Genomic DNA, 23,449 nt, shown 5'->3' on the forward strand with positions numbered 1-23,449 from the left:
ACAGTTTACTAACTCAGCAAAAACTTTAAAAATACTATTGCTTTCTGAATGTGTTCATAAACTGCACAGCTTTTTCCTTCCTGCTATGCAGTTTTATTCTTAAGCGTAGATTTAGAAGCAGTCTTTCAGTCAGCGATTTAATGGCAGGATTGGGTACATTTTCAGCATTACTGTAATTCTAAATGGACACATTTGTCTACATCGGTCTAGCTTTTCAACACTGTAAATCCAAAAGTGCAATAAGCAGCCTAGCTGGAAGTGTCAGGCAGAAGATCACAGATGGTATTGGCACAAAGACCTTGCATAGTGTATGCGCGTTTTAAAATCTAGTTTCCATAATACCATATTGTTAAAAGGAATCTGACAGAAATATAGAAGCTGGAGATGAATAATGCATCTATTTCTCTTTTTGACAGATAAAAAATGGGAACTCTATCTTGGCCCACAGCAACTTTTATAACTGTGGTTGCTACTGTTTATCTGGAAGCGAAGACAACACCACCAGCAAAGTACACTAAAAAAGTTTACAACATGGAGGTTGTGAATGATTTCGAGACAACACTTGCACCACCAACGGAGGAGACTGTTTTCACTGACATGCTTGAAACCAGTGACACCACCACTGAAATGGCAACTTTAAACCCTGATTTCAGGACTTCTACTACTCTCTACCCCTTTGATAATTTCACTCTGGAAACAGCCGATTTTTTCTTTAATTGTTGTGACTGCTGTACACCAGTAACAGGACCAAAAGGTGATCCAGGACCAATTGGACTTCCAGGTAAAGCAAGAAAGGTGTTTTTTTATTATAGTGTTTCATATATGTAAAATATGGGAGTGGAAAACAAATTAGACAGATGTCATGTTTTTAATGGACAGGACAAGCATAGGTGGTTAGAAGGTTTCTTCTCTTCGTTGCGATGTTATATTAAAGTTGACTTGGTTAAAAATGTCCTTACAAAAACCCAAATGCTAAAGTGTGTACTTTTGGTGGTACTTGCAGTACATGTGTGAGTCTTCAGATCAGTCCCTGTGTCACCACCACCCTTTAAATTCTATGATAAGGTTGTACTTGGTTCTCAACATCTGGCCAAAGTTGAAAGTCCCCACCTCTTGTGGCAAGCCCTACTTCTGCCATTTAACTGCCAAGTCCCTTTGGTGACCACAGAGGTTTTGGCATTGAAAAGCTAACTAGCAGGTGTGTGATTCATGGTTGGAAGAGTAGAGATTAATTTTTACACATGCAAAGGCTCAAGCTCCATGCACAGCCTGGGTCTAGGATAGGAGGGGTTCTCATGTCTAGTTTTGAACTATGTGTACGGGGCGGTACATTATTCTCTTGAAAGATGACTACTTAAAGGTAACAAGAAGAAACTAAAACCTTTTTTGAAAAAAATACAAATTTAGGAAAATATCAAATAACAAAGAACAGTTAAAGTAGCTGATTGTATTTTTAAGTTTATAATTGACAGAAAAGTCACATTTTCAGAACTCAATGGCAAGGTAACCTTCTATTGAGGGTGTTCTATAATAGATTTCTCTAGAACAAAGAAAGCTGTTATTACAGCCCAATGCTTTTTTTTTGCAAACATAATGCATATACATGAAAAAATTTCTTTAATTTGAAAGGATCTATAATGACTTATTATATTGCTCATTGACTGATAATTCAGCTTGTGCTTTATTTTCCATTACTGCAGCCGTTTTGAAACTAGTGTATGAAAAAAAATAGGATTTTTATTGGTTCTACAAATCACTTGCAGAGAGCGAGCTTTTGAAACATACTGTTCTCAGGGCTCGCAAGATCTGAAATCTTGTACACAGTAAACCATATGATGGTCTAATAAAAGAAATGAGTCTCTTCTTATAGTTCATAGAAAATTACCAGACACTAATTTGTTTTGTCAACAGTTTTATAGCTCATTATGTCTTTGGCTGTGAAGTTCTGTTTGTGATATAATATTCCAGGCTTAGAAGATCCTCTAGCACTATATACAAGGTTATTGAGCAGCTTAAAGCTCCTGACCAGCTAACAACTCCAAATGCTCCTTTTCATAGTTGTACTGGTCTGCTGTATGGAGTTGGAGAAATGGCTAAATAATTGAGTTAAAAAGAACTTTTTATGTCTGGGCTTAAAGCTGAACTAAACCCTTTTTTTTAATAATTGTAATCAAGCAAGATCTTTAATGCATAAGGGACAAGTGATGTCCCTTCTGCAATCAAACAACCCTTCCTGCCTCATCGCAATTTTTTAAATATTCTCTCCAGTCCTTATACTGTCACAGGTCACCACCATCTTCTTCCTCCTTCCCTTCCTTGTTTTGATCTTTGGCCATCTTGTTTGTCTGGGCCTAAATGACATAACTCCGATGAAGGTGTGCTGGAGTCCATTTAGTCCTAACAGCCAGGCAGGCAGAATTTTTGTTAGAAAAAGGGACATAACTTTTCCAATTCTGCAATAAAGACCTGCCTGACTGCAGATTTTAAAAAATGAACTTTTGTTACACTTTAAGTAACCTGCTATTATTAAACTATCAATAGTTTATTTAAAGGAAAACAACTGATTTTTTTGGTTTAAACTGCTTGATTATGGGTTAGTCATTCACTTCTGTAGGTACATTTTAGTTTTAGTTAGTGAGTTTTCTATACATCAGCAAAAGTAGAGCTTGGAGTACATGAATTGGAATCCAATGGTCTGTGGTTCATTTACATAGACTTGTTTGGGATAAGAAAATATTCTGAAGTGGTAAAGTGGAAAAATGTAGTTGACACTTGCCCTAAAGATCCACCTTCCGGCTTAAAAGAGGATTTTAATGAAACACAATATTTCATATTCACCTGGCGAAAAGGAAAAATATGTAACTAAATTATTATTTTCATCCTTTTTACCATATTATGGAAAAGAACTTACATCTAACAACAAACAACTTTATACTTACTTTACCAAAGTCAATTTCTATTTGACTTCGGAAAATAACTTGTATTATAAAAATATTTCTTATTTTGTTCATCTGACTGTTTTAATCTCATAAAAAAGCTCAACTCCAGCTCAATTCATCAAAATATATTTTTAATTGCAACAAAGGATAAAAAAATATTTTGTGTGCACCAAATGCCCTTGCAAACCAATATATTGCCTTGTAAAAGTAGCAGTTACTTCATCAATATGCTGTACATAATTCATAGTCCACCCACTACAGGCTGCCTGCAGAAATCTAAAGGAGGGGTGGATACAAGGTTAGTCACCCTACACAAGGATAAAGTGCTGAAGTGTTTTTAATCTACCTGAGCATTGGAAACTAACACTGCTTTTTTCAAGGAAAGCAATATTTGAAATGGTCAAATTGATTATTTTTTCATTGTTATGTGTATGGCATATATGCAAGCACAGAATAGGAGTATTCACCTGAAAACATGCCATGGTTGTATAGTGTTACATCTACTAAGCCTAGAAAAGTATGTAAAAAAATAAAACTCCTGGTCTGAATACTTTTTCTTAGAAATGCTCTGAACACATTATATAATTTTCTCTTGATGTTAGTTTTGACCGGTATTACAGTCAATTCAAATCGATCATTGCGACTGAAAACAGGTTTTTAATGTACCATCAAGATGTTGGTAATTGACTTGAATTATGGTAAATTTTACCATTCTGCAGAAATATCCAGATATAAAAAACCTGGCAATGTTAAAATTACTGGAAATTTTTATTGGACAAGCAAAATAACAGCTATGCCCTCCACTGACACATTTTGGCCTGGTTCTGGCCTTAGTCATAGCTGAAGGCAAACACTAACTTTCTAATATACCTACAGCTGCACAAAGCAAAAGCTAAAGCATAACAAACAGACCAGAATACATGGATCTGACAGTAAACTTACATGTAGACCTTATCACAAGTCAGCATTCACAGAAGAAACGTAATGTAGGAAATATTGGCAAGACAAATTTTACATAAAAAAGTCATAAAACCTATAGCTACTATACAGACTTATACAAAATGATTTCATCAAAAACTCACAACACTAAGGACTCGGTTTATAAAGCAGGAAATCAGACATTCTAGCCAACATTCCCTTGAGGGAATCTTCCCGGATCATGTGTTTCTATGGCAGTAATAGATTCCCACCAGGGAATGTTTGAAGGAATGTCAGATTCCCTGTTTTATAAAGAGCTCAAAGAGGGGTTTCCATTTCAACATGGCGGTAAACCAATCAACAAAACCCCACCTTGGCTGATCACTTTATAATGAACATTCTGCCAAATTTTGACCATAGATATAATTGTAAGTGAAAACTCTTGATAGATTTTATGTTTTTTGATTGTCTTATCAAATAAAAATGTCACATAATCTATGCCTAGCCTGAATTAGCATCAGAATGAATGAATCAGCAGGACAGACATTTTGTATTTTCAGATGATAGCAATGGCAGCCTATACATTTCTTTCAGTACAGGTTTAATATTCAACACTTTTGTTATATAGTTTAGCAACTTGCCTAAATGTGCTTTGTAATACTCATAATGAGTATATGAACATGAATACCCGGCTAAGCCTGCTACTCACAAGGGATATGGGATGTCATTTTGGTCTGAATTAATGGGTTCTCATTTATTACATCTGTATCTTTCTCTTTCTCTCTGTTACTTTCTCAAAGAAAAAGTCAAATTACAGTGAGACTAAAGTATTCTGAAAGCTATGTTCTTCAACGTGACTACCATTTATTTCATGAAAGGTGATTTTGACTATGTATTGATTTCAGTGTACTGGATCAAATAACATTAATGATTCTTTCAGGCTGCCTGAATATTTTCTATCAGTGTAAAGCGCTATGTTAATTTTGATCCAGGACAGTACTTCATTGCATTGATGGTGTCAAAAAAATAAATTACACTTTCTTTGATGAAAACAACCTATCACATATAGTTAACAAACTTCATTTTTCAGGACCCAAAGGAGATACAGGAGATATAGGACTACCAGGGCCACATGGCAGTATCGGTCCCTATGGTCCAAAAGGCTATAAAGGAGATAAAGGTCTGTATAAATGGCTATTTATTGATTGTATTTGCAATGTTTAATAGAAACAGTGCATAAAACGGCATGCTTTATGTTTTTATAGGATGTTGCAGTGCCTTTACATGCAGGTATATTTCTGTGGTATTATTTTGGGGACATTAAATTTCAGTTCCAGTTGTGCTACAATTTGAACATCATAGAAGATGGAGAACTAGTTATGTTATCAGTCATAGGGAATCTGACCTAAAATCAAAAGCTTAGGAATGCAAGAAGGGGGCAGAAGTGCAGGCACCTTGTCATACCTATATTAGTTATCAAATATGTCCATGTGGAGCCCTTTGGATCACAGGCCCTAACTTTAGAAAGAGACTCACATTCTCCTCATAGTTTATGCACGGCATGGCAGAATGATATAATGGATTTTTCCAAAAAAAGGAAGGTCCCAACACACACTGTGACCCTCTAAAAGCAACTCTGGGATTGATTTACTAAAGAAATGTGGACTGTTCAGAAAAGTCACTTAGCTTAGTGAGGGAGGTGAAGCTCTGCTGACTTCAGTCATCCAATCATGTTGCAAGCAAAAATCCTGTTTCTTTAGATTTACTTGCACATCATTGGGTATTCTTTACATAGTGAACTTTTATCACATTCAGGAAGCCAAATAATCTCTTGGATGGGAATATTTCAATTTCCAAATTGAACAGCCTATTGATATCCTTAGGTAACTAAATCTCATTATATACCCTGTATTGTTATTTAGGGAATGTGGTAATGACTTCTTAGTACAAAACCTAAAATATAAACATTTTAGCAGTGTATGCAGTATGATTAGGAAAACATTAGATGTATCACAGCTGATTAATGGCTCTGACTGGATAAACCATGCTGACTGGAAGGGATGCCTGATTGGATTACATGACTACCTGTACAGAATTAAAATGTTAAGACAGTTTACATACATATTTCAATTGTGTATTTAGTTGGCTACCTGGAGTTCAGTTTTATTTTATAGTTAATGTTTTTTCTACAATGCCAACATCCTTTCATAAGCTGGTTTTTTCAGTAACAGTAACTAGAGATGTTTCTTACAGTCTGAAGGATTACTTGTAATATTCAGTCTCCTACCTCTTACTCCCTGTTCAAATATTTCCGAAACCTTTGCCAAATTCAGAAACAACAAGAAAGAATACAAAAAAAAAAAAATATAGCAAGTGACTAAGTAAACTGACTTAGTTCATTAATTGGCATTACTCAACTTTATATCTGCACAGCCAGCAAGTGTGGAGAAATCAAAAGATTTGTAATGTAATATTGGTATATGGTATGAACTGACATTAAATAATATAAAAATGAATATATAAATGTAAACCTTTCACAAAAACAAAAAATATAGTAACGCTAAATCAAAAAGTGTCTGCCCCTGTGATAGAAACACTGGCAAAACAAATTCGACCACAAAAAGGTAACTATGCATTATGAATAGGATAGTGGTCTAGCACCAGTGTTCTCCAGACACCAGTCCCCCAATCTAACGCTGTGCTCTTCACCTATGACAAGCCCCCTCCCAGCCTCAGGGGGCAAGATGCGCTATCCCAGCACAGGGTTGCTCCCATGACATCTGTGCGCAAGGGATGGCATCTGGGGAAGGACTGACAGAGGACCAGGAACCCACAGATGATGCAGTACAAAATATTCCAGCAGAGGCAAGTCCAGAATACAAAGCCAGACGTCATACACAGTTATGTCCTTGGGGGTGCCGAGATGCTAAATATCAGACTGCACTGCTAAAGGGAAAGAACAACAGCAAGTACAGAAAACACTTGTTGATTTGGCCAGAATTGTGGTGCTCCTGTTGCTTTCTGTGAGCTGAAAAGAAAACACAAAGAAATGTGAATGACAGTCCTATCAATGTACCATATAACCAAGGTAAGAGAAGGAGGACATTTTTTAAGCCCAGCCTATGTAACAAACAGCTGCACCCATGGATATAACATGAAAGGTGTTGTGTTATGAGTGTTATTCACAGGATCTCCAGATCCAAAAAAAATTAATGCAGTCATGACATATAGGGAAATAAATGTATAAAGAAAGAGTAGACAAAGAGAGGCTTTTTAGGCAAACAATATTGAGTTTTACTTATGTACGGTAGGCACACAATGGGCCTGATTTATAAAAGTTCTTCAAGACTGAAGAGGGTACACTTTTATCAGTGAAACTGGGTGATCCAGCAAACCTGTAATGGGTTTCTTAAAAGTTGTTTGCTATTTGTTATGTTTGCAGTCCTGGACTGAATCCATTCCAGGTTTTCTGTATCACCCAGCTTTTCTGTATCATCCAGTCATGGAAAGCTTTTATAAAACAGGCCCAATAAGTCATAATTACTCTTAGACCAATGGTGGCACTAGACAGAGTAAAAGTACATGAGTATATATATCTACTTTGATTAGGTGTGGTTGTCTCTGTTCCTGATGCATTTTGCTGCGTGGCTTCCTCAGGGGAGATAGAGACTTAAAATTTAGAGCTGATATGAGAATCCAAAATTGGTAGTTGATATCACAAGGAAAGGTGTGCAATATAGGTATCCCAAAGGGTATCCCAATTAAGGGAGTTCCAATGTGGGGAAAAATATCCTAGGGAAAGAAAGCTTTGATTAGATGTCAAAATCTTGGTGTTGGTATTGAGTATTTTGTTTTAAGCTAGCAGAGAATTTGGTTTACAATATTTTTCCTATATAGGGAAATAAGCTGAAACATATTTCACTTTTGGTTTTGGGTTGAATATGCTTTAATCTGATGACACATATGATCCTATTACATGACTGTATACAAGAAGATTAAGGTTAATCTGAACTATGTGTTATCCTGCTAGTATCTACTGATACATTAGGAAAAGTTATATTGAAGTACAAAAATAGATTTTATATGTTGTGGGATTTCTATGATAGGAATAGATGGAGAACACAAAGATAAGGATTTAATGGTGGTCTCCTGGATCCAGAATTGGATGATGTAATTTCCCAGGCTTGTATTTAGACATCACGCTGCCCTAGGCACAACTGGATGATGATATACAAGCTTCATCTCTAGTGTGATATGATCATTATTAACACCTACTGCATGAATACACCACTGTATTGTACCAAGTATCATGTGTTCTTTATATATGGGACAACTTTTCAGCTGTACAGATCAACTAACAAGAGAAAGAAGATATGGTTTCATGTTATCTGAAGAATAAAGGGACTTTTCTTGCCATCCCCCACAAATGTCCAGTGTTATCAAAGTGTGTAAATTCTGAGCTTGGAGCTGTCCCAGGCACTAATCTATAAGTATCATGGTAAAAACAGCCCTAAAGATACCAAATAATAATATTAAACACCGAGACATATCCAAAACGGTCCACTTAAAATATACTGCCTATCCATAAAAAGTCCTCACTATTTCACTGGTCCACCTTTAGCTTTGATTACCATACACATCTGCCATTGTATCTTTCTGACAAGCCATGCAGTTTCATAACCTTTATTTTTATCCAAAGATGCAATATTTTTTTATTAAGATTTTGTAGTAATAATGGGAGAGTCAAACTGCTTCATAAATTCTTCTCCAACACACCCCAAATAATTCAAATGTGGGTAACATGGTCAATCCAACTTTGAAAATGACTCATCCCTCTTTCACAATTTGAGACTGATGAATTCTAACATTGTCAACTTGGAAAATTATGGAAATATATGATCATTCAAAATATTCAGGTAGTCAACTGACCTAATATTTTTGGGGCACACAACCTTGCTGAACCTAGACTTGACCAACAGATCAAAACACTGCCCCTACAGGCTTGGGGACTTTGACCAAGCAGTATATGTGTACATCCTATATATACTATTTAAAGGGGCTTCTCTATGCAATTGAATAGTAATGTAGACATATGTTGGAGCTTGCTAGGCAGAGGCTAAAATAGACAGACATTGGTAAATAAAATAAGTAAAGATACAATTCAGCACAGAAGTATGGACAGCAACAAAGAATAAATGCAATACTTTAGTTTCTATGCGGAAAATATTTTCACATAATTTCAAAGGCAGCTGCAATACATGGTACTGCATTTTTGCTGTGGGCACCATTTCCCTTAAGACATGCGTAACTATATATATCTCAGATATTATTCTATAGGGATCAGGGAAACTTATGAACCTATCCTGTTGCTGTGAAAGCAGGGGACTGCACTGAAGAAGAATTACATTCTGTTAATGTCACCTTGTTGTCCTTTTCTTGTTTGTTTGCTTTAGTAATGATTTGTTTAATGTAATTTGATTTTTAAGAGTTCTATAATTACATTTTCACTGCCTACAGTTCTTTAGGGACTTGAAGTCCTTACTGTGGATACCGTTAATGCAGATGTTTATATGTAGGTGAGAAAGGTGAGCACGGTGACCAAGGAGCAAATGGGATTCCAGGATTCCCAGGAAAGTCAGGAGAAACCGGTAATGATAATGAATGATGTACAATTATGTTCGTCTGTTTCCCATTCTGCCTCTTTTATAATGACACTCTGCTCCGGTGACTTCTGTTCAAATTGATTGTGCTGAAGGAGAAGAAATCCCCCCAGAGATCAGAAGCGTACATACATACTGCAGGTAGTAGACAGGCATACATTGGAAGTAGTCTGTGTGACTGGAGAGCAAACATGTGCTTCTGATTAGGAAACACTGTTTAAATAATTGATTTAACCTGTTTGATGCCAGGGGAAGGCCTTTAACAGATTGTTATACTTGTTCCCTCTGGCAAAGAATGCAGTATGTGTTCTCAATAACTGTATAGCAATTATAGGAACACAGATGCTGCTGGAGTCTGCTGCTAAATTTGGTGCTATTTAAATACATTTTAATTACTGTAGCTTTACGGAATATGTCCACTCATCACTAGAGGAACAGGCCACACTTAATAATGTGTATGCTTCACTAGTAAGCGTGACATTCTAATTTGAGAAAGCTATGGCAAATTAATGATATTATTTGCTAAATAATGTTGCTTTAAAGACTTAATCTCATAACAGATATAAAATAATATGCTGTGTCCTACACTGATGAGTTTTACAATATAAAAAGATGAGGTGATGTTGTGTGAAGTCAGTAACCCATATCAACCAATTATTAATGAACATTGAGCATTTAAGTTTGCATACTCATGGTTTTTGTAGATTTTACAGGGAGATCTATTTTTAATTTAGTGAGCCCAGAATTTTAATTGTTTTTTTTAGGAAAGAAAGTATTTTGAACTATCAAACAACCGGTTAAGCCAAAATTGTGTTTGCTGAATCGAAATTAGATGCAAATCAGTTACTAAGACTTTTCTCATTCTTTGTTCTTGCTGTGATCAAGTAGATGCTAGTTGAATGAAGATATTTTCAGTCATGCGTGATCTTGTTTTAATCAATTGGGTTGGGCTCAAGGATTGATAACATAATTTTTTAGACATGTTGCATGTATATATTCCCCTAGATGTGATTATTGCAGTGATTCCTGACCATGTTTATATGGGGGAAATAACTTTTAGGTCTTCAGGGAACCCCTGGTATAGGTACTATATCAACAAATCACAGTATATTAGTGTGCTGGTCAGTAGGAAGAATGACTTCATTACTGGCCATTGGAAAAAAATGTCATCCATACAGATAGCCATATAGATAAAACCCTTTTACATATTATGATCATTGGTGTCACCTAAACTAATCTAAGAAGCAAAAATAGCTAATTGCTCCCCTAACAACCTCTGGAGGAACCCTGGTTGGAAACCAATAGATTATTGCAATATGCAAAAGGAATAAAAGTCAAATGGCTACATCTGTGGGAGTGTGGTTAGCTTTAGAGAAGCATACTAATGATGGATAGGTTCTAACTGGCTGGTATGGGTTATTGGCACTTCACTTTTCTTTGAACTTTTATTGAATATGTACAAGCTTGTTTGTGATGGATCATTAATTGACAACAATCCTAGTGATTGCAAAGCCTTTGTCATCTGACAATATATGTTTTACCTATAACACAGTGGTCTAAACCTAAGCTTACATACATGACAATTATTTTTTGTTAAAATTATTTTATTATAGTATAAATGATTTATGAATAAACATCAACTCTTTAGATGGTTAGGTTGGAAAATGTGCTCATAGATATACAAAGTAATGACTTTACGGAGAGTCATTACACATGTGTGCATTACATTAAAGAAAGTGAAAACTAAATGTATCGAAAAATAGGTAATTAAATGCACATACAATATTAGGAAAGTATTTATTCCAGCTTATTTAACAAGGATTTACACAGAGTAACTGCACTGAGCATAGCAACCAATCCTGGTTATTTAGGTGAAAATGTTTGTCATGTGTTGTAATAATAAGAATAAGTAAGAAAACTGAACCCTTTTTCATTTCATATGATAATGTTTTGCATTTAACTGTCAGGTAAAAAATGTTGGAAGCCATTGCTCTCCTTTGGAATACACTTTTTCTGTCCTGGTATCATTCAGATCCTAAGGCATGGACATTTTGCTTTCTTAACTTTATTTTTTCCTATTTTGCATATGCTAAACAATATTTATTAAAAAAAATATGGAACTGAATAAAAGAGTGTGTTTGTTTGTTCTTTCAGGTGAAATGGGGCAAAAAGGAGAAAAAGGAAATGTTGGACTCCCTGGCATTAAAGGGCAAAAAGGAAATAAAGGAGATTTATGTGAAAATGGCACAAAAGGAGACAGAGGGGAAAAAGGGGAGCAAGGTATAATAGGGATGGATGGTGAGAAAGGGGATAAGGGTGAGAAAGGAGATTTAGGAGAAAAAGGAAATATTGGAGAGTTAGGAGAAAAAGGGGAAGTAGGAGAGATTGGGGAGAAAGGCTTGAAAGGAGATAAAGGAATTAAAGGAGATGCTGGTTTGAATGGTATGACAGGTTTAGAAGGGGAGAGAGGGGAGAAAGGAGAACCTGGACCAAAAGGAGACAAAGGTGAGATGGGAGCAACTGGCCCAATAGGTCCTATAGGTTCCAAAGGGAATTTCGGCATGAAAGGAGTTCGTGGAGCTCCTGGAAAAAAAGGGTCTAGAGGATTAAAAGGCTCCAAAGGTGATAATCCTAAACCAATAAAATCTGCCTTCACTGCAGGCCTGTCAAAACCTTTCCCTGCTCCCAATACACCTGTAAAATTTGATCGAATACTGTACAATGAGCAAGAAGAATATAATCCTACAACAGGAAAATTTAACTGTACTATTCCAGGAACCTATGTTTTTGCATTTCATGTGACAGTCAGAGGGCGTCCTGCTCGGATTAGTATTGTTGCACAGAATAAAAAGATGTTCAAAAGTCGTGAAACACTCTATGGACAAGAGATTGACCAGGCTTCAGCAATGTTAGTTTTGAAATTAAATGCTGGGGATCAGGTGTGGTTAGAGGTTTCCAGGGACTGGAATGGCCTTTATGTTAGCAATGATGATGACAGCATATTTACAGGTTTCCTTTTATACCCAGATGACAATGTAGAGATACAGCCAACTCAAGCCTAAATGTATTAGAATTATTTGAAGGTAATTGTTTTAGTAAACTTGTATCACAATATGATATATATATTTAATAACTGAAGTGTCAATTTATTAAAATGTCTATGTGTACTGAGAAAGATCATTGTAAACATCCAAATTTAAAATATATAACTGTATGTGCTGTGCTATTTCCAATCAACTATGTCAGCAGTTGATAGAACACAATGATGGATGTGAATACAGTTGCAGTAATGTTTTCCTATGTGAAACAAAATAAATATCTTTATCAATAAATCATTTTGGAAAGTAAGTTTATTGTTGTATTTTTTTACATTTTCCAAATAATTCAGGAATAAAATGTATATAAATTAAATAAATATTGGAAAAAGCGTACCTGCCATTTTAAGGAGTTGCTTAGAGTTGTTGAGTTTACCATTATAGTTAGGTAAAAATAAATATGACAAAAGATTCAGTCACATCCTTTACACATCATGTAAAATTGCAGACATATTTAATGTTTTAGGTGGAAAGGGAATCCTAAAATGTTAATGATCATGGACATCTAGAATGGATTGAGGTAGAAATGCATTGTTTATCCATAGTGGCATCAAAATATAGTCACTAAGTTAGGATACATTGATGTCATAATAAGTTGAAAAAAGTCCACTAAAACAATTTAAAAAGAATGCATATGCATATCATTAGTTCCTAAAAAATGAATTGTAGATACACAATGTAGAACAGCCTTTCATGACTTGGAGGTCAGAGCACTAGTACCACTCAAAGCTTAGAGCCACACTTCCTTTAGCTCCATCTAAGAAAGATATGAACTTCTCTCATATTCACCATTGGCAAGGGTCATTTCTATGTTCACTTTCAAAAAAGACCCAAAGATAATTGATAAAGGCTTGGGGCGAAACAAAACATTCTTTGGCTGCCATGCCAATGGTAATATTTCTACACTTTTTGAGTCAATAACCTATAACTGATACTGAGCAGTCTAATTTTCCTGATACTCATTTACAGTATTCTTTAGTCAAGTCAGGGAATCAGTATTAAAGCCAGGTACAACCCGAGGAGGAATGTGGGAGTTTAGATTATTGTAAGTATTACTTAGTGTTACATTATTACAATTAGTGATACAAAAAAAATCTTCATCATCAGGCAGGAAGGGGCATTGTTTAGGCTTTTCATACTAAACCTTCATACAATACAGGAGCAAGCGAGAAGTGCCCCTAGCCTTGCTTGACTTGCTTGGAAAAATGTTAAAAAAGTATGCAAATAGAACTGAGCAGTTTTCCTAAGGTTTGGCATAGTTTAGTAATATTAAAAAAGCAACAAATATTAATGGCTACAATTAAATCAAACTATGGTGGCTACATATTATATTACACGGAGTAGTTGTAGAACAAACTTGCTATATAGACGTTTTAATGTTGGCCATAGTTATATATGGTTGCCTAAAGAATTGGCCATAGTTACTCATTTTATTCCTCATATATGTTATGTTGTCAGGAATGAAGGTTACAATTGCTCTGCTAATAGACAAAAGACACAATAACCAGAGAGCACTGGATATGACAATTTTTCAAGTACACCTAAAACAGATGCTGTGTTTAAATCTCTAGGGGAGAACTAAAATGTGATGCTGGAGGATACACCTGAAATGATTCATTGTCTAATACAAGAGCGTTGTTTATATGACAATGATTTATTGCTCCAATATTCATCATTGGCAAGGGTCACCTTTATGGTCCCATTCAAAGAAAAACCTATGAAGACCCCAAGAAAATGTAACAACCAGTTATAATTATTTGGTTGCAAACTGAGATTTGGCAATCTACAGAGGACATTAGCGCTAAACATGTTTCATATGTGTTTAATGTTAAACTATACATACCCTGTTTCCCCGATTATAAGGCACTCTCTTATATTTTTTGCATATTCAGGGGAATATTGAGGGATGTCAGTGAGTTCAGGATGTCAGTACCGTCCACTATAAAATGTTACAATGTTCTTTAAGAAGCAGTAAAGCAGTACAGGTGGCAAGGCAAATTACCATAAAGCAGCTTAAAAAAAACTTACCTATATATAGGATTGTTCAGTCTACTGGGCCCCTACTGAACTCACACATAGGGCCTGATTTATTAAAGCTCTTCAAGACTGAAGAGGATACGCTTTCATCAGTGAAGCTTTGTGATCCAACAAACCTGGAAGTGATTTCTTCAAAGTAATTTGCTATTTGCTAGCAAATGTTTTGAATCCTGGACAAGATCCATTCCAGGTTTGCTGGATCACCCAGCTTCACTGATGAAAGTGTAAATCAGCCCCATAAAGTCTATATTAGACATTTAATTCCACAGTTTATGCACACTATGCCTGAGTTGCACGCTTCATTCTTGTGCAATGGATAAAGTTTGAATTCAGTGTGAATGGATTGTATACATGTGATAGGTTGGTAATAGTTCCCATCTAGTTGGTGTACCAGGAAGTGAAGGACTATAAAGCAGACGGGGTATGCACAAAATTAACAAAGTTCCTGGGAAAACTCGATTTTTACTGCTGTTGTGTGATAACTAAGTTAGCATGTTGGGTCTTGTGCAGGGTCAGGGGATCAGGGAGTGCCCTGTAAGGGTTACAGGGTGAAATGGAGGTGTAGTGTTAGAAGACAGAACTGATTAACAGAGATTGTTGTGTCAGTGTGATATGAGTGTGCTCAGTTAGGTAGATGGGTAACAAGAAGTACAGTGTCAGGGTGACAAGAGGTACACTCTCTGGGTTAAAAGGTTGCATAGTGGTGCTGGGTACCGGGGGCTTTAGAGTTACAGAATAACATGGGTGTGCTGGGTGGGGGAGATGGGTAATAACTTTTTTCTCTTCTATCTCTCTTTCCCTTTTGCACTTTCTCTTTTTTGCTTCCCCCCTTTTAATGTTTCCCATTTCTTATCTCATACTCTCTTTGTTCTGTTCCTCTCTACACTCTCTCTTCTTACTCCCTTTCTCTTGTCCGTGTCCCTCTCCACTCCTCTTATTCTCTCTTTCTTCTGTCACTTACTTTAGAACCAGTAGCAAAGAAAACACTGGTCATACATATACTGGGGATTGGGGAGAGTGTAGTTTATAGTCCTTTCTGCCATTATATCACATTGCTGATGGTTGCTCTTTGACTCCTCCAATACCCACCATTGTTGCATAAGGTCTAGAAAAGGGTACTCAATGATTAGCATTATTTGGGCAAGGGTGAGTCAAGCTTGCTAAATAGTGCTGTCAGGAGCGTTTGGCAGATTACCCTGGGCAGTTATAAATACACATTCAAAACCTGTTCACTGCAGATCAAAACCATCATATATGTAACATTGCCTTCCTACGACTGCTTCCCTAAAAACAATTGTCTGGATCCCTTTTTGCTTTTTTTCCAATAATGGGAGGTATGTTCTGCATACAGAGAGGTTATAGAGATAAGGAGGGTGAAAAAGATGAGAAATCTGCATTCTTTGTAATGCATCAAAAATTAAGTAAGCAGGACTGACAACATAAGCATGAGAAATCAGAAACAAAAGTCCACCTTATTGTCATGTCTAACAATGTGGCATGTTTAAAGGGCTGAAATGTGTGCATGTATAACAGAGATTATATACAAATATATATAAGGCAAAATGTATTATCATAAATGTTTGTCTTGGCATGTGCTTTAATGTTTTTGTCTTCAAAGTCAAAATGTGGTTTTCAACTCACCAAATAATTACTACAGTACAGATAAAAATATCTAGTTTTACCAAAATTGTATATGCATAAAGGGAAAATAATATAAAAACCGAATACCAACAATTAACTAGCACCATTCTGTATGGTCCTTAAACATACAGTTTCTATATTAAAGTTTTGATATCCAAAATGCAGGTATATGATTAGTTTAATAATCAAACTAGTCAAAGTTTAACATAGATTAACATAGTGTAATAGTTGTATTAGGATTCCAAGAAAACAGACGGCTTTATTGTAGCAGCTGACTTGTGACTGTGCATTTCAGTTGCCAGTCCTAGACCAACTTGCTAGCATAATCTGCAACAATTCAGAAAAAAGTAATCTTTTGTTTTCATTCCACTTCAAGAAATAGAACATATCATTCAGTACAAATTGTAAGCCACTTTTATTTCTTTCCTCAGACTACAGATTGAATGTGTCATTGTTGTTTCTGGATGTCTTATCTATGAAATGCTTCAGCTAGATAGCCAGACTCATCATGGGCATTTATTTCAGTGACTTTTACTTCTGAGCTAAACTCCATTATACACATTCTTATCTGACAGCCAGTGGAGTGTAAAAAAAAGGCACTGCTATAGTAGCAAACACCCACTTAAGACTTTTCTTCTCAGTACTATTGTCTCCTGGTAAGTCATCACTCCACTGATTTATAGAGGAGCATGTTGTTAATTTTTTCCTAGACCCAACAAAATAAACACTATTAAGAAAATGAAATGCTATTATATAGCAAATGTTATGTTCTATTTTAAACATTGGAGAAAGATCTATAATATTCTTAGAGCTGTATCATTTGTAATGTAATGCTGAATACCTAAAATAATTGTAAAAAACAAACTTTCAGTTTAAATCAAAATCTTACAGTTAATTTCTTTTTGAAAGCAGCCAATATCAGGCAAGGAGTAGAGAAGTCTGCCACTTGGCCATTTGCTGCAGAAAAAAAGTTGTGTGAAAGCAAAGATCCTTCTGCCGAGGTCAGGCAGAAGTGTTTTGTGTATATACATTTACAAAATAGTATAGTATACAACATATATATATATATATATATATATATATATTTATGCCTTGACAATGAGGCCACCTTTTTTGTAGTGAGGAGGCCTGTTGAAGCATCTGCCCATTACTAAAGTGAAAGGTCAACATAGCAGTCTACCCATAAATTTGTGGCCCCAAAAGTATACTAGCTCATTATCTTGCGCTGGTATCTTTTTGGAATCAGGAGGCTCTGTCTTTTTTTTCTAAAGAAAAAAATGAAAGCAGCACTTCAACATTATAGTAAATGTTGCAAGTTTGAAGTTAACAACATTTTGGATTTGGATATAAAAAGGAGACTTTTCTATCTATCACACTATAAAAAAGAAAAGTAAGATCCACAGTGCAATGTTGTCTGAAACATGTTTTATTAATCTGTGAAAATACAAAAAGAAAATGCATTTCATGTCTCCTTTGTGTTATGGCTCTATTATATAAAGCTTGGAAAGAAACTTAGAGGAATATCATCGTCTGCAAAACTTCAAACTCATATAAAATATTGTAACCATAACATTTAATGTTATTCAATTAATATGAAGTAATATTGTTACAGATTGTGTTATGGTATAAACAGTGGGACTGTTACTGAATTACTAAAAATGTACATAGACTGTGTGACTATGAGTATGGCTATGAATAAATATATTTATTATTTCTATGATATATTAAAGCAGAACTAAACTCGTTGATGAGTGGTGAGCTTCTGCAATAATCAGCTAGTACCATACTAGCCAATAATGGCAGCATTGCAACAGTCAAGACATTTTTCCCCCTATGAAGGTGGCCCTAGGAAGGCTTTGACTAATTTAGATCTGGTTGGGGCTTTTTTAGATGGAGGGCTAGGAAGTATGGAATATTGATTTTTTAAGAGCAGTCACATCCTTTAAAATAAAGATGGTTATGCTTTTCTAGGTGCACTTATTTCACATGTGCCCATACTATGGATATTAAACTAATCCTGTATTCTTTTTAACCAGTAAAGGAGCTTTAAAACCAAACTGTGCTCAAAGATACCTAAAATCACACCAAAGTCTCTAGAATCAGGTTTCAGTCAGTTTCTAACAGCTTAGAAACATTTGTTGGCTGCTTCTTTTAGAGGACTAGAAGGCTGCCAGTGTTTTATGCCTTTCTTTACAATACTTATAGATACAAAGGTGAATGAAGTTATTTTTAAAATGATTTTACTACTTAAATATATTAACACATTCCTGTGCATTAACCAGGTTCAGGTTCACTTTAAAATTACAAGAATTACCCCTAGGGATAGTGACATAGAAAACATGGTAGATAAGCACTCTTCTTTATTGTACCTAATGGTTACACCATTTCTTAGCACAAGAAGGAATATTGTGTGGTTGCTGACCTATTGAATGGCAGGAGGCCTTGTATGCCCATAGGTATAGGTGTAATCCTTGTACCTTTGTCATCACGCTTAAGGTGGTACCTTTGCCATGACACTCTAAAACACAAAAAAGGACATTTATCAAGTCTCCAGTTCCAAGTGTGTGTCTTTAAAAATAAAGTACATATAAAAATATAAAATATATCAAGTAAGGTAACGCACCTGTTAAACAAGGCAATATGTACCCCATCAAACAACAGTTTGTTAAGCTATTTTGTCATGCCTAAAGTTTTTGGTATGTATTGTGATTCCATTTTCACATTCTTAATAATCAGGTCTTGAAATTCCAGGATGTTGACCTTTTTGTTATATGTAATATTACTGATACATTTCTGACCATTTAAAAATTCCTTTGGGGTATAGTAGAACCCCTTTAATCATCAATTGTTGGTAATTAGTACATGGATTCTTTGTGTTTGGCATAAAATGTAGCCATAGTAGTTTTGCTTGGACTTCTACTTTACAATGCTTATCCAAGTTTAACTCTCCCCAACCTTATCTTGTATTCACACTGTTTGTTTTCATATGAGAATGATGTATGATAGAAGTTGTGTACCATCTGCTACGGGTGTCAGCATAATTGTTACTTCAGAATGATTGTTTCTGGGAGATTTTTATCATGATTGATTTCTCTTCTTTACCACTGACACGCTGAGTAGTAATACTTACAGGGGCAGGGTGTCTGAATCACTACAAATAGGTTTGAATTGCATGTGGAATAATCATCAATGTTCTTGTCCTAATTCATCATTCTGATGACATTATCCCTTCTGTTTAACCCCTGTTAACCAAATTATAATTTTCTGCAAATTTCACATGCAGTTTCCCCTCTAAGCAATGTAATACCCCCACCTTAACTTCCACTTACATATATATATATATATTTTGAAACATTGCAACAAGGTAAGTTAGGGAATCGGGATTTAAAGCTAGTAATTATACTAACTTGTATATAAAGTTAGTTTAGGTATTTGCATTGATGTTCATTTTCAAAGTATTGCATTTAAATTATTGGCCATTAGTGATAGGGGCATCTGTCCAGGTTTGGTGAATTAACAGTTGCAAACCTGTTGTTCAGGTATACCACAGAGAAAGTAGTTCCTATTGGTTGGTGATTGTCAGGGGTAGAACGGCTTGATGAGTACCTAAACAACAAGCTTACAGCTGATGTCCATCGAGCAAACCACAAAGCTCCATATACATTTAATGTGATCTCAGTGTTATGGTAAATGGGCAACATTTGTCTGCATAAGTACTGTATATACAGATGCTTCTCGCTTAACGATCAAGCAAATTAAGCAAAGTCGTTGTTAATCGAGGAGCATGGGAAACCGAGGATGGTGGAGGGGATTGCGAATGAGGAAGACGAATGAAAACCAGAAAACTGAAGAGGAGACGCCTCATTGTTATGTTACTGTACATATATGTATTGTACATATATGTTCTTGTACAGTGTATTTATCTAGAGAGGCCGTAATATTATATATATATATATATATATATATATATATATATATATAGTGATTTTGCTCTTTTGCACTGCACTGAAACCAGGTAAAAGAGTTAGCATACAGGAGGACTAGTAGCCTCAGATCGGTTAAGTATAATTTTTTCTTAGTTTTTAGATAGTACCTAGTTTCTTAGTTTTAGATAGTACCCAAAACCTCCTTTGGGACTTTTTGATATCTATATCATTCTGAGAGGATTTCTCCTTACTTCCTGTCCAGTAGGCATGACAGCAGGCTTTACTCTGAAACAGTTATCACTGGAAAAAGTGTAAAATTGCAAAAGTGTTTTGCATTTCCATTTCAATCCTTGGGATAACGGTTATCAGGATAATCAGAAGGAACAGAAACAAAGACATCTGTGAAAAAAGGTAAAAATTTACTGGCTTTAGATAAATTGGGGCTGATTTACTAAAACACCTAATCTGTTCACTTAGTGAATCATCAATTTACAAGGGGTAATCCACCTATGCTAGTGAATAAGGGAAAGCTCGGCAGACTTGAGCTATCCAATCATGGGCAAACATAAATCATGCTTTTTCATTGCATTCACTAAGCCAAGTAAGCGACCACTTCCAAGGGTATAATTCACTATGCTAGGTGTACAGACAAAACTTCATTAGTAAATAAACCACAATATACAGCTATGTACATACATTAGGCAAAAGTTGTTTGAAAAGAGTAACGATATACGAACATAACATCCCTACAAATGAGTAGCACATGATTGCATACACGCAGTGATGACAGGATCATTAACAGACCATGCCAGACAATTGTACAGACATCAGATGTAATTGGTGGGAGACTGGGTAATTATTATTTCACTACCTTTCCTTACACAAGTGTATGTGTCCTTAAGTGCCTGATCATTCACCGACTACACATATGCTAGATAACAACAGATCATCGGACAAAAGAATCCAATAGAAAAGTCGTTCATTTTATCCGAGGATCCTCATATGTCAGGATGGAGTTTCATATAAGACTAGAGAATGATGAGTTGGGCATCTTTTGGACATTGTGCATTTCCAAGGACATTTATCTAGCGTGTGTATGAGCCTTAACAAGGTGCTGTGCACGACACTGTCCGCTGAGCACAGAGTAATCTGACATTTATATATACCGCATCCTGACTGGGTGAGAAAAAAAGCTATGTTCTAGATAGAGCCTGCTAAATGTTTGATAGAGAGCCAAAGTACGTTTATTTGATCACAGAAAAGAGAATACCAAACTGAAATCCACTTATAAATCCTTTGTTCCAGTTAAAAGAAAAATGTGCCCACATCTCCTCCTGCCAGCACTATAAATACTGCAGGTCAGCTGCTCTATTATAACATTTATTGCACAAACCTCTAAAAAGTGTCTCCCATCCTATTTATCCTTTATCCTAAAATATATTCAGCTGCATTAAATGATACAAAACCTGCATATGTACGTGGGAAATGTCTTGAAAATATGTCTCATATTATAAGAATCTGTGATGTTCGGTTGTATTTTTAATTGCTGACACCCACGTAGCCTTTGACTTGGCTACCCAGCTATGTTATATTTTTTTCAACTTCACTTATAATTATATTTTTGTACAGTTGCACTTTCTTTCCAGCACTAAATAGTACTGCTTATTTAATGACTTTTAGAGAATCTTGGCCTAGCGAGCATGTTGCCATGGCAACGACTATTGTGCATTCCCTTTTTACCAGGGTTTCCCTTGAATTTCTAAGTGATATAGTGTAACATTATCTCTTGTTGATTTAACCCTTTGCTTAGCAATAACTACAACTGAAACAAAAATTGTATTATTTTTTTTAGTATCAAAATGTATTTCAGTGGAAAGTATTATCTCCAAAATACTTTTCTTTTCTAATTGTAAAAATAGATAAAAGCATCACAATAGTTTCGAGAGGTTTGAAAATACATATAGATTTTTTTTTAAAGTACACAGACACAAGGAGTGTTTTATTCAATCAGAGAAGCATGGTATGGAGGTACCAAATGCCTGAATACTTTAATGGATTTGTACCCTTTGCAGTTACTCATAAGATCTTACAAATAAATGCTAAGGGAGGTAGACTGCACTTCTTTGGATAAAACACCCACTGATGTGCAAGACATGACTGAGGTCTCCTTGTGTCTGCATGCATTAATATTTATTGGTCTGGCAAGGTCTGGGGAGCCAGTGGATTCAAGTGCATGTATGGGGAGACTGATGGCCTGGTCTTCCTAGCAGTAGCAGAGTTTAATTAGTGGTTATCCAAAAAACATTTTCTCTAAGGGCATTTGAACCCAATAAAGTTCACTCTTTATTATCTTTTTTTCTAACTTGCAATCATACTTTTTAAGTTACTGTATAAAAATGTATAGCAAAAGTACAGTTTGTTTCCAAAAAGTGTTTTTCACAATTTTTTTCAAAAACTTTTAGACATTAAAAAGTGATTCAGTTCCAGTCCATTGTCTGTGCTTGAGCATAGTCTCTCAAGGAGTTCCTGAGACATGCATAGCGGAACAATGATACAGGTCAGCTGCAGGAGTGTGGAAGAATTATTCTGTTCAGTATATCATTTTGGTAGGTATCCACTTCAGATATTCTCTCCCCAATTTTTATCGTTCCAATCGAACGACGAATGATCGATTGGGCCAAAAATCGTTCGTAAAAAAGTAACCAACAACGCCGACGAACGAGGAAAGTCGCTGGAAACGAACGACCGGACCGACGGATCGGATTGGATGACGATCGTTGAACATCGTTCGTGTGTACGGTCGTTCGTTGATCGTCCATGTTCAGAGCATGCGTGATGAACGAACGTCGTGTGTACAATATCTACGAACGATCGTGTCGTTAACTCTATGTGCAGGATCGGTGCTATACGATCGTTCGTATATATCGTGCATGAACGTTCGTCGTTCGTTTTCCAACGATAATAATTGGGAGTGTGTACGTAGCATAAACATCTGAAAATGAAGATAAACATATGAGATTGAGCCTATATTTCAGTTGTCACAATATAGTACTAGGTAGCCAAAAACTAGGTGCCAGGGTGTCACATGGGGACACGAAGAAAGTGAATGTAAACCATTCGGATTGCTTTGAAGTTTACACAGTATTTCCTTTCTTATTCTTATTAACTCCTATTTTTCTTATCCTATTAATTCTTATAGATAAACACAAGATAGGGTAGTGATGGAAAGTTAA

At 35.7% G+C, this 23,449-nt stretch overlaps 1 protein-coding gene across 1 annotated transcript; it reads left to right on the forward strand.

Moving 5' to 3' along the window:
* The first annotated feature begins 423 nt into the window (after nt 1–423).
* LOC140330035 (uncharacterized) lies at nt 424–12,730 on the forward strand. The gene is made up of 4 exons (XM_072410396.1): nt 424–781; nt 4,948–5,037; nt 9,434–9,505; nt 11,672–12,730. Exons 1-4 carry the CDS (start codon nt 424–426, stop codon nt 12,577–12,579), a joined length of 1,428 nt encoding a protein of 475 aa, XP_072266497.1. The 3' UTR covers nt 12,580–12,730.
* Nucleotides 12,731–23,449: the final 10,719 nt, after the last annotated feature.

This window comes from Pyxicephalus adspersus, chromosome 4 (assembly GCF_032062135.1).
Source record: "Pyxicephalus adspersus chromosome 4, UCB_Pads_2.0, whole genome shotgun sequence".
NCBI lineage: Eukaryota > Metazoa > Chordata > Amphibia > Anura > Pyxicephalidae > Pyxicephalus > Pyxicephalus adspersus.

What these genes read in the sequence shown, in the direction of transcription:
- LOC140330035 (XM_072410396.1), top strand. Translation starts at nt 424, where the DNA reads ATGGGAACTCTATCTTGGCCCACAGCAACTTTTATAACTGTGGTTGCT. An exon ending in AGGACCAATTGGACTTCCAG is followed by an intron (nt 782 to 4,947) that starts GTAAAGCAAGAA and finishes TTCATTTTTCAG; the next exon opens with GACCCAAAGGAGATACAGGA. An exon ending in AGGCTATAAAGGAGATAAAG is followed by an intron (nt 5,038 to 9,433) that starts GTCTGTATAAAT and finishes GTTTATATGTAG; the next exon opens with GTGAGAAAGGTGAGCACGGT.